Raw genomic sequence first — 14,431 nt, 5'->3', positions numbered from 1 at the left:
CGTACATATTTATTGGTTGTGCTTCAGGCTGAGACATGCATTCCTCCAACTTTAAAGGCAGCAAAAGTCCTTTCAAGTTAGAGTCACTACTCTTACAAAATTTTCCCAGAGCAAGAACTCACTAACCTCAACTATTTAGTGCTAAATTTGACACTTTATTACTAAAAATGTTAAGGCACTTCAGATATACTACTCTTGTCACTAATACAGATGATAATAGATATATAGCTATGCATCTAGATAGATATAGATACAATCTCCTATTGGTTCCACTTCTCTGGAGAACCCTAAGACACCCCAGTGTGCCTCAAAGCTGACAAAAATGTAGAGAAGCACCGAGAGACATGAGAAGCTCCTTCAATAAAGACAAAACTGAGTCCAGTTGCTGGGAGCTTCCCCCCTAGATGTGTTTGATCCAGCCACATTAACAGTTTATATGCTGGGGCATTACGTAGTGGTATCACAGTGGGAAAAAGATCCAGGGAAAATCGTACACCTGGTTTCTCAGACTGTTGCTTACCTGGTAAATGAGTCGAACCTGACTTTTGTGTCAATAGTATGAGTGGAGATGACAAACCAGAGACAGCACCTGCAGATGACCCCACCGATGACGCAGCAAGCTTCTCCTCTTCTTCACCTAGTAAGTCAGTAATTCTCAGCCTGGATTGCACATCAGTGGGGCCGGTGCTTCTAAAATTAATGTCCAGGCAAATCCCCCAGGAGTTCTAGTAAAACACTGATTCTGTGTCTATACACAAGCTTCTACTTTTTAAATTAGCCCCGAGTTAATGCCAGTGCTGTTGTCCATGGAGTACACAATGAGTTGCAAGGACATGTGATGCTTTTAAAAATAAAGATTCCTGGTCTCCCTCAGATAAATGTAATCACAATCTCTGAGAAGAGGGAGGCCTATGCAAAGGTTTCTAAAGCTCGAGATGATTCTAAAATAAAGCAAAGTCTCAGAACTAGTGTATTAAAGCCTACCTCGAGAGTTGTCACTATGTTAAAAGTATACTATATTGTGGGAATACACTCCAGAGGAAGTAATACTTACAGATTCTATTATTAATAAGAGGCTTATAACTAACAGTAATAAAAATATTTCTAGATGTAGAGAAGTCTTGGGAGGCAGAGAAGTGGAGGAGGGTTATCGTACCTGAAAATCTCCCCTGCAGGGCATCACATAACCTGGGAAATTAGGACCCTCAGGTTGGAAGGACCCCACGAGTCCAGCTCTTTCATCCTCTGCCCACCTTAACCAGTGTGTCTGAGGGTGATTCCAGGACCCTGACCTGAGATCCTTCTCCCCTTTATTCACTATGACATGTGAAGTAACAGCCTCTGTGGTTGTCACCTGTTTCTGCAACATCCTGTCTCACATCTCCCATTCTACATATCCCTGTGCCAAAAGTGTTCTGGGCCCTGGAGGACTCTAGGTCCTGGAGGAGCTCGTTAAAAATAGAGTAATTACCCAGGACTTCTCAAAACAAATGCTCTCAGAGTCATGAAGCAGTGACTGGTTATAGTCATTGAGCACACCTAACTATACTTTGGGGGAAAGAGGGGATGGACAGAAGCTCATGTACTGGTGCCTAAACACTGCCTCTTTGATGTACAGTAGCCCCATGGGACTAGAGCCTACATTTTGGGAGGTGAAATAGGATGGCTGGAGAAGCCATAGAAATAAGCAGGGGCCAGATTGAATACCCTAAAATATAATATCTTCACGTGTACGAGTATAGCCTTTATCCTCTGGGCAAGAAGAAGCCATCGGGGTCTTTGAGTAGAGTACCACCATGGAAGACACAAATTTTGGAAAGATTCCCAGGGGGCAGAATTTCTCACTACAACCCAATTCCCCATAAACACACCTGAGGAAAGAGATAAACCTACAGCTAACAAAGACTCGACTTCTATGACCCAATCATATGCACTGCAGATATATGGAAAGGACAAGAATAAAAGATAAACTCTCCCAGATCATGTTCAATTCTTCATCAGGCCAAGACAGAAAAGAAACCCAGCTTGGCATCCCACTGAGGTCCATCGAGCTTCTTACCTTTCTAGGAAAACCCACCATCACCATTACCTCTACTACGCTCCGTATGTCAGATTACCTCCTGTTTCCGGCTCTTCCTTACCTTGAAATTGATCAAAAGGCCATAGCTAACATAAACTTCTTCCTTACCTTGAAATTGATCAAAAGGCCATAGCTAACATAACCTTCTTCCTTACCTATTCCATGTTCCCTGTCACCACTTCAGCTGGATGGGGTTACATTCGACCTTCATTCCTTGGGAGTCTGAATCCTCAGTGTTCTATGAACTTTTAATTAGTGGCACCTCAAAGAACCTCCTGGATATCCGGCATGGTCTTTTCTTTCCTCATTATGTAGAGAAACCCAATTTTCTATTGTTAATTTGGATTGAATTATGCCAAACAGTATGGTAACTCCTTTGTTTGCCCGCTGGTTCACTGACCCAAAATGGCCAGGTGGCCATTTCAGCTTCCAGTAGAAGAGAACCATTGCAGCAGTCCTGGTAGCACTCCTCCCTTGGGAAAGGTATCAGACACTTCTTGTTCATGACCTGAGGCTCTCACACATAATTTTTTATTCCAGCCACAGCTGCAGTAACCGGTTCTGCACAAACTTCAACCAGCTTCTTCACATAGATACAATCTGACAGCATTACTACGGGCCTGCTCTACCTGCTTCTCGTGTCCTGCCACGTGGTGTCTCTGATTCCCTGGAGTGAAATACCATGGGAAGCCAGCTTAACACTCACACACACAACCTGATGAATATATGCTTCCATTTTCATTAAGGTGGACGGTCCTGTGATGCACTTCATCAAGCCTTATTCACTCCCAGTGGCATCCAACTTAATAAGCCACCCCAGTATTGGCTCTTCCATCTTCCTTATTTACCCCATCTATCCATTACTTCTCCCTATAACTTTCCCAAATAAGCTACTAGCAAAAAGGACTTTCTCTCAGTCTCTGCTTTTTGGACCACTCAGGTTAAGACAGAAAGTAAGCTCTCTAAACCAGCAGAGCAAAAAATTGAGAATGGGAAGCAAAAATTCTGCAAGTACATTTGGTCTAATAATGACAGAAGTCAGTCCTGCTACCAGCCCTTGATTTCCAGACTCATGAGTCATGGTTATGGGGGAAATAGCACCAAATATGGGTTCCTGGTTCAAAGCATACTGTATTCTATGAGTTTACACCAATCTTTCTGGATGTGATCTCCCAACTGGCACAACTGAATCTTTGCTACAGACAGTAACTGCAAAGCTAGGAAAGAACTTATCATCATCCTCTGCATGCTCCTTTCATGTACGTTCCACAACATTTCTCCACCTCGTTTTTGAAGCTGGGGCCTGTAATCCCCCTCACCCCTCTTCTTGCTTGATTCATAGAATGGTGAGCAAAAGAAATCTAAAGAATGGGGACAGGAAGAGGATGTAGGGAGGAAAGGCCAGAGTGCAATGTGTTTCAGAAAGACAGGTCTGAGGAAATAGAGAATTAAATGGGCATTTTGTGTGTGTGTGTGTGTGTGTGTGTGTACACATATATCGAGAAATAATAGAACATGATCTGTGCAAGATTTTTATGAACAAATTTATAAAACTTTACTAAAAGACATAAAAGAAGATCTAAATAAATAGACATGACATATTTCTTAACAGGAAGATTTACTGTTAGAAATATGTCCACTCTCCCCAGAGTAATTTATAAATTTGATGCAATCCTAATCAAAACTCCAACAGGATTTAAAATGTAAAAAAACAGACTTTGAGGCAATATCTGTAAGAATACTTAACAAATTAATCAAAAAAAAAGTTTTAAAAAGAACTCATGCTTGCTTTATTTTATAATAAACATGGTATTTCAAATCAATAGGAAAAGGATGTTATTATTCAAGAGATGGTGCTGGAATAATCAGCCACCTATTTGGGAAACAAAGTTAAATCCCTTTGCCTTGCAACTTATACAAAATAGTAACTCCCAAATTGATGAAAAAGCTAAATATATAAAATAGGACTACAAATTTTAAAAAAGGAAACATTAAAATCTTTAGCATAAACCTCTAAGTTTATTTTTTTTAGATGCTTCCCAGTGGTCCCAATACCATTTATTGAATGGTCTCTCTTCCCCACTGATTTTAGATGCTACCTTTATCATTAAGTTCTCTATATACTTGAGACGATTTCTGTACTTTAAATTGTTGTACTGACCTGTCTATTCATGAACCAGTACCGTATTTTGCATGGATAAATATGTCTTTATAATATGTGCTAGTTTTAAAATATGTCGGCCATTCCTTTCCTTCAAATGGTGGAGCCTAATTCCCCTCTTCCTAAATGTGGTCCACCTTAGTGATTCACTTCTAACAAACAAAATGCAGAAGTGATGTTATGTGACTTCCAAGGTGAGGTCAAAAAAAGGATAGCTTCCACCTGGGTAACTATTAGATTACTCACTCCAGGGGAAGACAGCTACTATGTCGTGAGAACACTCAAGCAGCTCTTTGGAAAGACCCGCATAGTAAGAAACCAAGGCCTCCTGCCAACAGGAAGCACCCACTAGGCAGTATGTACATGAGCCACCTGGAAGTGGGTCTTCCTAAGGGACTGCATTCCAGAACTGTCCAGCTGAGCCACTCCTGAAAAGCTGGCCCACTGAAACTGTGAGATAATAAATGATTATTGTGTTAAGCCACTAATTTGGAGAGGGGGCTAATTGGCTATGCAACAATAGATAATACATTTAAGGCTTTATAATATCCAATAAAACTATCCTCTATTGTTCTTTTGGTCTTGTTTTTCAGTTTTCCTGACTATTCTCATTTATTTTTTTACGTATAACGTTTGGTATCAGCTTGGTGTGTGTGAGTGTACACACAGGGAGAAATTACATGTTACAAATTAATTTGAGCAAAATCAACATCTTTGTTTTCCTATCCAACTAATTTATTTTCCATTTGTCCAAGTCTTCTTCTCTATTTCATTAGTATTTTGAAGTTTTGTTCATATACTTTTCATATTTATCATTTAGTCTTGATTAGTCTTGGATATTTTTTCTATCTTAAATGGTATCTTTATCCATTTTGCACTCTAATGGTTGTTGAGTCATATAAATACCATCTACTGATGAGTTCTGCATATTATTCTATTCTAGTACCTTATAAATTATCTTATTTTTGCAAGTTTCTCAGTTGATTTTCTTAGGTTTTTCACATATACGATTATATTAAATCCCAATAGCAATAATTCTTACACCTCAAATTTTTCTTTTTTTATCTAATGTATTTTCTGGGTCCAGAAATATAAACTCCTTAAGTGCAGAGATTTTTGTTACTTCATTAAGTGCTTTAATGAAGCATGTGAAACACTGCTTGGCATAGAGTATGTGCTCACTACGTATTTGAAGGAATTAAATAAACTCCATTTAGAGACTGCAGCGCCAGTATAATACTTAGTAACAGTGCTAATCGTGGGCACCCTTGTCTTCTTGTTCATGACGTTAGTGGGAATGTCTCTATATTTCCCCATTAAGCTTGATGTTGGCTTTTGGGCTGACTCAAACGTATTATTATCTCATGTTAAATAAGTATCTACTCCTATTGAGCTTTTTTATCTGAAATGGCTGTTGAATTTTAGAAAATATACCATTTTTATAAAAACAGTAAAATTATTTTTCAAAAACTCTTTACACATTGAAAAGGATTTAAATATTTTAATTCAACAAAGTACAGAGAAGCTGTGGCTATAAAACCATAAAACCATGCATATTGTAATTTAAACAGTAACAGAAAAATGCTTTAAGTTATACTATTTAAACTTCTTTTATCACTATTTAAATTTCATTCTTTACATTAGTATAATACCGCATCTCAGCATCTGCAATTTTAACAAATGCTTGAAAACTATTTTGTTCAGAAACAGATGCCGGTCTGACAGAAACACACTTGAAAATATTATTTTTCTGGTCATAGTTTCCAACACACCTATGAACTCGGCCTCTAATCAGTCTTGGAAGTTCACGATCCTGTTATTTAAAAGATAAATATCAATAAAGTCATTTATTACGTCACCTAAATTTCAACTTTTTGCAACTAATAATATGATCAACTAAGTATAAATCACCCCAAAATGCTCTAACTCCCTCACCTGATTTAGGGCCCCACAGCTAACAAGACCATGATAGCTAGGTATATATGGGTGCCCTGTCAGAGGAAAGACCTTCACTTGGGTCAGGCTTCTTACAAGCTAGCAAGCTGCTGCTCCTTGAAAGATTGACCAATTCTCAATGTAATGGCACATGAACTATTCTTCCCTTAGATTGTGAGAGTTCCATTTTCAGTAGAATTGCAGAGAAATGAGATAGCACTAAACATCTACTAGAATAGCTAAAATAAAAAAGACTGACAGTATTAAGTGTTGATAAGCATGCAAAGAAACTACAACTCACCTGCACTGATTGTGAGTGTGTAAACTGGTACAACCCTTTGGAAAATTCTTTAGCAATAACTACTGTATTAGAACATACACATGCACTCTGGTGCAGCAATTTTACTTTTAGGTATATACCCAACAGAAATGCACGCATGTGCACAAGAGACATATACAAGAATGTTCACAGAGCATTATTCGTAACAGCAAAAAATCTGGAAACAACCCACATGCCCAATAGTAAGACAGAAAATTAACTGTGGTATATTCAGACAACAGAATATTGTATGTAGAAGTATAAATAAATGAACCATAGTTACATGCAACAACATAGATAAATCTTACAAACACTGTGTTGAGTGAAAGAAATCAGACATCGAAGAAGTACCGTATCATATTATTTATATGAAGTTCAAAAAGAGGCAGAATCTGACATTAAAAATCAGGCTAGTGGTTACTTTTAGGTAGGAGACAGGAGGTAGTGAATGGGAGGAGGCACAAGGATGATGGGGTGACAGCACTCCCCTAGTTCTTATCCTTGGTATTGTTCACTTTGTGATACTTCACAGAATTGTACAGTTATGATTTGTGCACTTTTCTGTATATGATATACTTCAATAAAAAAGTGTTTTTAAAAACTTACCAGACGAGAGAAAATAAACATTCAAGATATTTTAGAAATTACTAATATGACAACTACTATTTCTTGATCATTTACTATGTGTCAGATGCTATACATCCATGTTTTATCATCTAATCTCCAAAACAATCTCTCAAAGTAAGAATTAGTCTCCTCATTTTACAGATAAAAAAAAAACCTGAAGTTCAGAAAGTTTAAGCAGCTTACTCAAGGTCATAAAGCTAATAAATGGTGGAGTAAAAACTAGAATCCACATCTGATTTCAGAATTGCAGCCAATTTCAGAATTAATGCCAAACTTTTATAAAATATGTAAGTCTTATAAGGTCTCCAGACTCCCTTGTGATCTCCAGCCTTCTTTGTCACCCCCAGCCTTTTCTCTCACCAAGCCTCTTCTTCCCTATATCTCAGTCCACTCTTTGCCTTCACCCAACTTCAGAACCGCTACCCTTGCCCCCATCACTTACTAATTCTACACGCTGGTAATTATACACTACTTGCAGTTTCCTATACAATCCAGGCTCTCTCTTAGCTTCATGTCTTTGAATATGCTGCTCTCTCAATTTAAGAGTGCATTCCTCCTTACCTCTTTCCTTCCCCCTAACACACTTTGGCTTAATTTACTAGTCCTTAAATATCTAAAATAAAGTAAGTTACTACATTCTTCGAAAATGTTTCCCTGATCTTCCCATCTACTTCTATAGCACTGCACATACCTCCCTCATGCCATTTATCACACCACAGTGTAACATTTATGTAACTGTCTTTCTACCTGAGATTATGAACTCTTTAAGAGAAAGAGCCATTTACCACTTATATCCCAATTTGTATCCATTGCACCTAGCACAGCACTTGGCACATAGTAGGCTCTCCATATTAGTTGAACGAATAAACAACTTTAATATCAGAACTAAAACCAAACAAAATGGTGAAAGTACTACTAAAGTGTTAACAGAATTTCTACTGCAATGCAATTACAGCCTGCATTTGTATGTTTTGTTGGTATATGTTTTGCAAAGAATATTTAGACAAATACTCACTATTTCATAAAATACACAAGGCAGAGTGTTTTTCCCATCTCTCATAAGAAAAGTCTTGGAATAATGTGGTCCGTGTGTAACAGCTGAGTCGAGAACAGCTAAGCAACATTGAAACAAGGAGGAAAAAAATCAATGCTGGTAAAATGCAAAGAAAATTTAACAAAGAGAAGTTGATATTTAAATAACTATGTCCACACCAACCTTTCTCAGTTTTATTTATACAATAATAAAGAAGATATTTAAAGAGGAAAAGATTTTTTCTGAAACTGTTTTATACTAAGAGAAACAAAATTTCTGGCCCTCTTCAATTTAGGAATAGGCTATATGCTAAAGTTCATACAACTGACAATAGTTGGCCATCTGAAGCTTTCTCCTTAGAATGTATTCTATAGAGTGGTTAAATCCCCAGACTAGTCTACTATATTATAATAATAAAATACACACATATGACAAATAAGCATCGTGGTTTAATGAAAAAAACAAAACATTGAATTAGAATCAGAAGGAATGCATTTGAGTCCCAATTCTTCAATATACTAAATTGAGCAAATTATTTAACCTCTTTCAAATCTGTCTCATCTATAAAATGCAAATAAATCATGTTTACCTCAAGAAATTATCAATTAAGGGCAGTATTTATTCCTTTAGTAACCATCTATTGAGTACTAATAGTAATAACATTTGTTATTTTGAGGTCAGCCTCTATTTCTCCTAATAATACCCAGATTTTCCTTTAGGAAACCTCGCCTATGCCATATGATTTGAATGGGATTTGTCCCCATGCCCAGATGCAGGAGTGATCTGAGACTGACTTAAATCAATCAGTGTATCCTATTCCCCAGCTACAGAGTTCAGTGTCTAGGTGATGGGCTTGTTACCCCGTCAGAAATGATGATATGCAAGGGGTCATTTGCTAGTTTCTGGGAAAGAGCAACCAGAAGAAACTACTGAAGAACATGACAGTGTGGTATAAGGATGGGTGGTACAGAGAACTTTGATAATCATCTTAATACCACAAGTGAAGAATCAGAAGCTGCTAGAGACGACACGTGAGCTTCAGGATGAAGACAATACTGTGACAGAATAGAAAATGGCTAAATCTTAAACACATTATGCTGGATGAAGATGGAAGGAGAACTGACTCTGGGTGAACACACAATGTGATATATAGATGATGTATTACAGAATGGTACACCTGAAATCTATTAACTTTACTAACAATTGTCACCACAAAAAACTTTAATTTTAAAAAATGTAAGCTGCATATTTTAAAACACATAAAGCAATAAAAAGTATATATATAAATTTATGAAATCAAATGGACACAGTAAAATTATAAAAGCATGGACAAGAAAGATACCACAGTGATTAGCTCTAAAGAAGAAAAGTGGATGGGGGTTTCAAATATATCTGTAACATGGATATGTGGATATTATATTCGCTATATGTTTAGAATGTTTCATAATTTAAATTAAATTAAATATTTATATTACTTAAACTATTGAAAGAAATATGTTTTGAATCTTTACGTGTTTATCTCTTCATTCTAGGTAAAATCAAATTCCACATTCTACAAAACTCTCCTCCACTTAAATATTAATTTCGAAAACAGATTAATTGTAGGGTGTCTATTCATATCAGTAAAGGATTCTTTACAAATGTTATTTCAGAGTATTTAAAATATGATTCAATTTATATACAAAATTACTACTGGATTTAGTGCAATATAGGAGAAAGAACTACATTGGTAACATGGAGACTTGGATTCTAGATCCATTTTTGGTACTACATAGTTTCGTGATTTTAGTCAAGTCTATCTTAATTATTTGCTCCATTTCCCCACCTACCTCAAGGGTTGAGTTGGATTACTTTAAGAATCCAGTTTTAACATTACGAATCAAAAGAATACCACCATAAATAACCAAGTACATCTTAAGTCACACAAATTAATGACAGACCCAGGTGCTGAACAAAATCCTAATGAACTATAATGTCCTTTTGCAAAATTTTTTCTTTAAGATCTCCTATGTATTCCTACTGACATTCAAAACTATTGTCCAAATAGTATTACTGAAGTATTTTTGAAGTATTATACTTACCCAATATTTCAAAAAGAAGTACAGTTTTTTGTGCATGTTCACGCCAGTACTTCATGCTTTCAATAACTGCAGATATAATTCTTAAAGAATTATCTTTTTCCTTAAACTTTAATGGATACAATGAGGCATCCTTTTGAAAAAAATAAAATCATAGCATTAGAAAAACCTTTCCTTTTTTTCATTATACTCTTTCACTTCCTTTGTAAAGATTCTATGTCCTTATAATAGGCAAATGTGTAAAATATTTTTTTTTTGAGGTACCCAATTCAACTTATAACAAAAGTGTTTGTCACTTTCTCCTTTCTTTTTTTAAATTAATTATTAAGTGAGTTGTATTTTCCTGGACCAACCATTTGCAAGGGTCTTCTGTGCAGGAAGGGCAAGAAGGACCAAACCAGTTTTCTAGGCTTCACGATGCTTTGACTGCCAGTCAGACTGTCTCATTCAATGTGGCTCTTTTTTGTGGTTTTTGTGTAGCCTTCCTTCCTTTTCTTCTTTGTTCTAAACTGGCCCCATAGGGCTTCTGCTCCCAGATCTGTTCTCTATGTCATCATCACTAGTCATTGCACAAAGGTAACACAGTCCCTACCTTTCAGGTGGGCATTTCATCTACTTTCTGAGATATACCATATCTGAGTTTCCCAGACACGCTTGTGAACACTCTGTACTTCCTCTTTCTACTGTGCTCCCTGTAACTTCAGCCCAACCTCAGTTCTTTTTATCTCCACCTCTGTTCTGGTTGTTTCACTTTGAGGAAACAACTAAGTTTTTCACTTTGTCATGAACTTCTCATTTTAGGGAGTCTATTTTTGCTGGTATTTTCTTGGATCTGCTGCTGTTGATTCCCTTAAACACTCCAGGTGCAACTAAAGACACTCATGAACGAGGACTTCCAGAACTGCTTCAGAAAGTGGCAAGGCGATGGGATAAGTGGGTTCGAAGCGAGGGGAAGTATTTTGAGTGTAAAATATTTTTAAAAGACTATCAAACATTTTAGTACAGTTACTCCCCTAAATTAATGGCATCATTAGCATTTTATGGGAGAAACTAGGATGTACTTGGAGACAATTAATCAAGAAGAGAACGATTTATATGGGCATTCATTCTTTATTCATTTGTTCATTTGTCAATATTTTTAATGTATCATGTGCCAATCCTCTGATAAACACAGGTGAGCAAAACACAATTCCTAATGTGCTCACTCTAGGATAGAAGTCAGACACATTCATTCATTCATTAATTCCAAAAGTACTTATTGGCATCTACTAAGTGCCAAACATAGCTAATGAAGAAATAATAGTGAACAAACAACATATCTACCCTCACAGATTTTGCTGTCCAATGGGAATTCAGAAAATAAACAATATATAATATCAGAAATTGATATATCCTATGCATGAAAAAAAAAAAGCAGGGTAAAAGGTTAAAAAGAGGCAGGGATTATTAAATAAATATGACTATTTATTATTAAATAGTCATATTTCCAGCAAAACAAACAAATCAGAATTTACCCTAGATGGTTCACTGAAAAAACTTCTTACAGGCATACAGGCAGAACAAATACGAGGTACATAAGCACTCAAAGGACTAACAATAAGAAACTTCTACCATCCCTAAGCTAAAAGGACAAGTGGAAGAAATAAAATTACCAAACCTGTGAAAACTGGACTCATGGAGTGGCTATATCATGCAGGGACATAGCTATGAGTATTGCCTCTGACACAACATTTAAGCAGGGAGGGAATAGGAAAACCCAACCTCTCTCCCCACCCTTTGATGTCTGGCCAGTGAATCACACTGGCTGAACCATAACAGAAGTCAGCTAATGGATCCCAGGTCATAGTTAGTCTGGTCTTATTTTACCTTTCTAGCCTCATATTCTATATTCCACTAATTCACCAATGCACTTGGCCATTTCAGACTCTTCCCAATTCTCTAAACATGATATACACTCTGCTGTCTGTTTTTGTTAACTTTTATTGGAACATGCCACACTCATCCATTTATGTATTGTCTATGGCTGCTTTTAAGCTACAATGGCAGAGTGGAGTAGTATAATTGAGGAGTTACAAGGAAGACAATATGGCCCATAAAGCCAAAAATATTTACTATCTTGCGCTTTACAGAAAGTATGTTGACCCTTATTACAAAAACTTAGACTGACATATGAAGGGGTTGAAGAACGTCTGCAACCACTGGATAAACTTACATAATCTCAATAATTTAATAGTGAAACTAAGAACCCAGGAGGATACTCTAAAGCAACAATGAAAAGGAGCAGCCATTCACAATCTCTTAGAAAATATTTTGGAAACCAACATTCACTCACTCCAATGGAAATAGATATTTGTGCTAATCAAGTAATGCATGCCATGGGATTGATTTCAAATACTCTTATCTCTATAATTTTCTAAATACTTATTTCATATTTTTAAAATGTAAATATAAAAATGTAAATAATTCATATTTAAAAGTTTACCTTGAGAGTGTTTTCTTCTGGAATATCATTCGACACTTTTTTCTTAAATTGATTTTGTTGGAAATTGGGCTTAAATCCCTGTAATGCACTGTTTTTGTCTAGACTTCTCATTGTGGAGCCAGATATTTTTGATGAATGTGTTTGTCTGCGTACTTCATTTTCTCTTTGGTGAGATAAGTTAGGAGGTTCAGATATTCTTAATTGTTTCTGTTGTTGAGCTCCCAAACTCATACTTGGACAAGAATTTCTTCCATCATTTGCTACTAGGTTTGTTCTTTTGCATTGAGGCCTAAATTCATTTCTATCCCAAGTTTTCAAGCTGGTATTTTTGTTTCTATCTCCATAGCTGTAATAGTTTTTATAAAAATGAGTATTAGTTTTTGTTTCTATATACTTTGTCCTAATTAAAAGAAAATGAAAATTTGCATTTATATAGTGCTTTGTGGTTTATAAACTACTTTGTAACTACTAGCTAGTTAGAAATTCTAAATACATCATCACAACAACCCTACAATATATTCTATCTCTTTTCAGGTGAGGAAACTGAGACTTAGGAAGAAAGTAACTTGTCCAAAGTCATATAGCAACCCAGAACCTAGAGAACCTTAGTCTCCCAACTCAGAGTCCAATGCTATTAAAGTATATTTTTAAACTATACAAGCCTTCATACATGTATAACAGTGGTTGTCTCTGAGTGGTAAGATTTTGAGGACTTTTGCTTACTTCTTTACACATTTACATTTAAATTTTCTATAAAGTAAAATTTTAAGAAGTTAAACTAATGGCTTGCCAGTGATTTTTAAATCAAAATAATAGACAGCAATTTTATTTTCAATAGAAACAATTTTGTCTTTTCTCTCTCATGGCTGTAGAAATTACTTCTATTATTCATAGTTTAGAAAAGTTTCTTTCAGCCTCACAACTCCTTATTGGTAACAGCACATCTGCAACTTCCACCAACATTTTTGCTCAGGAGGTGCTCCTAGCCTGGACGAGCCCTGGGAGAACTATGGTCCTTTGACCTCACTGGGCATGCCCACACACAGTGCTGCTTCAGCAGCCAATCCAGCTCAGCCAGGTCCGCAACATCCCAAGCAGACCACGAGGCCTAAGTTGTAGTGGCTCCTCACAGGGCAGGGAGCAGTGTGTCCCTCAGATCCTTCTCCTTGGGGACAAAGATAGGGTCCAGATTTCAATTAGTTCCCCAGGAACAGGCTGTTGTTGGGGGCAGATGGATGTGAAGGTAAAGCCTGGATTCTGAACCTAAGCATAGAACCAGTCAAAAGATCTTCAGCAGATTACTAATTGCCTACTTGGGTTTTCAATGTTTTCTGTTCCTGGATTTCCTGTTGTTATAGTCCAACTGTCTGATGAATCATCTATTATTTCAAATTAGAATATCAAATACTGGGTGCCTCTCTAGATTACAATCTGTTTCCTAATTCTCTAATGCCTGTCAGAAGGGACTTTCTTCTTAGCACATGCAGCTGGAACTATGCCTCCAGGGACCATCTCAAATCAAGAATAGGCCTAGTTTCAAGCCCTGAAGAAAATAACTGACTGATCCTAAAGAAACTAGCATGAGTAATAAAACCAAAACTCAGTTTTTAAAAATAAAAATATTGTTTTGATGTGTATATTAACCACTTTATTAAAAGCTCCCCCCTTTAAAAAACAATACAGTATCTTAAATAAAAGTGAAGGTAATGTTAACTT

General features: G+C 36.4%; 1 protein-coding gene across 1 annotated transcript in view; it reads right to left on the bottom strand.

The window, feature by feature from the left end:
• Positions 1 to 5,862: 5,862 nt before the first annotated feature.
• SPATA22 (spermatogenesis associated 22) overlaps positions 5,863 to 14,431 on the bottom strand; it is a 27,565-nt gene continuing 18,996 nt past the window's right edge. Inside the window, exons 6-9 of the mRNA XM_074319559.2 lie at positions 12,716 to 13,061; positions 10,237 to 10,366; positions 8,138 to 8,235; positions 5,863 to 6,054 (exon numbers count right to left, since the gene is read on the bottom strand). Coding sequence (XP_074175660.2) covers positions 5,863 to 6,054; positions 8,138 to 8,235; positions 10,237 to 10,366; positions 12,716 to 13,061 — 766 coding nt within the window. The remainder of the gene's footprint in view (positions 6,055 to 8,137; positions 8,236 to 10,236; positions 10,367 to 12,715; positions 13,062 to 14,431) is intronic.

Source organism: Rhinolophus sinicus, chromosome 12 (genome assembly GCF_057876585.1).
Source record: "Rhinolophus sinicus isolate RSI-liver-muscle chromosome 12, RSI-T2T, whole genome shotgun sequence".
In the NCBI taxonomy this organism is placed as follows: domain Eukaryota; kingdom Metazoa; phylum Chordata; class Mammalia; order Chiroptera; family Rhinolophidae; genus Rhinolophus; species Rhinolophus sinicus.
This window is presented reverse-complemented; position numbering and strand designations above follow the sequence as displayed.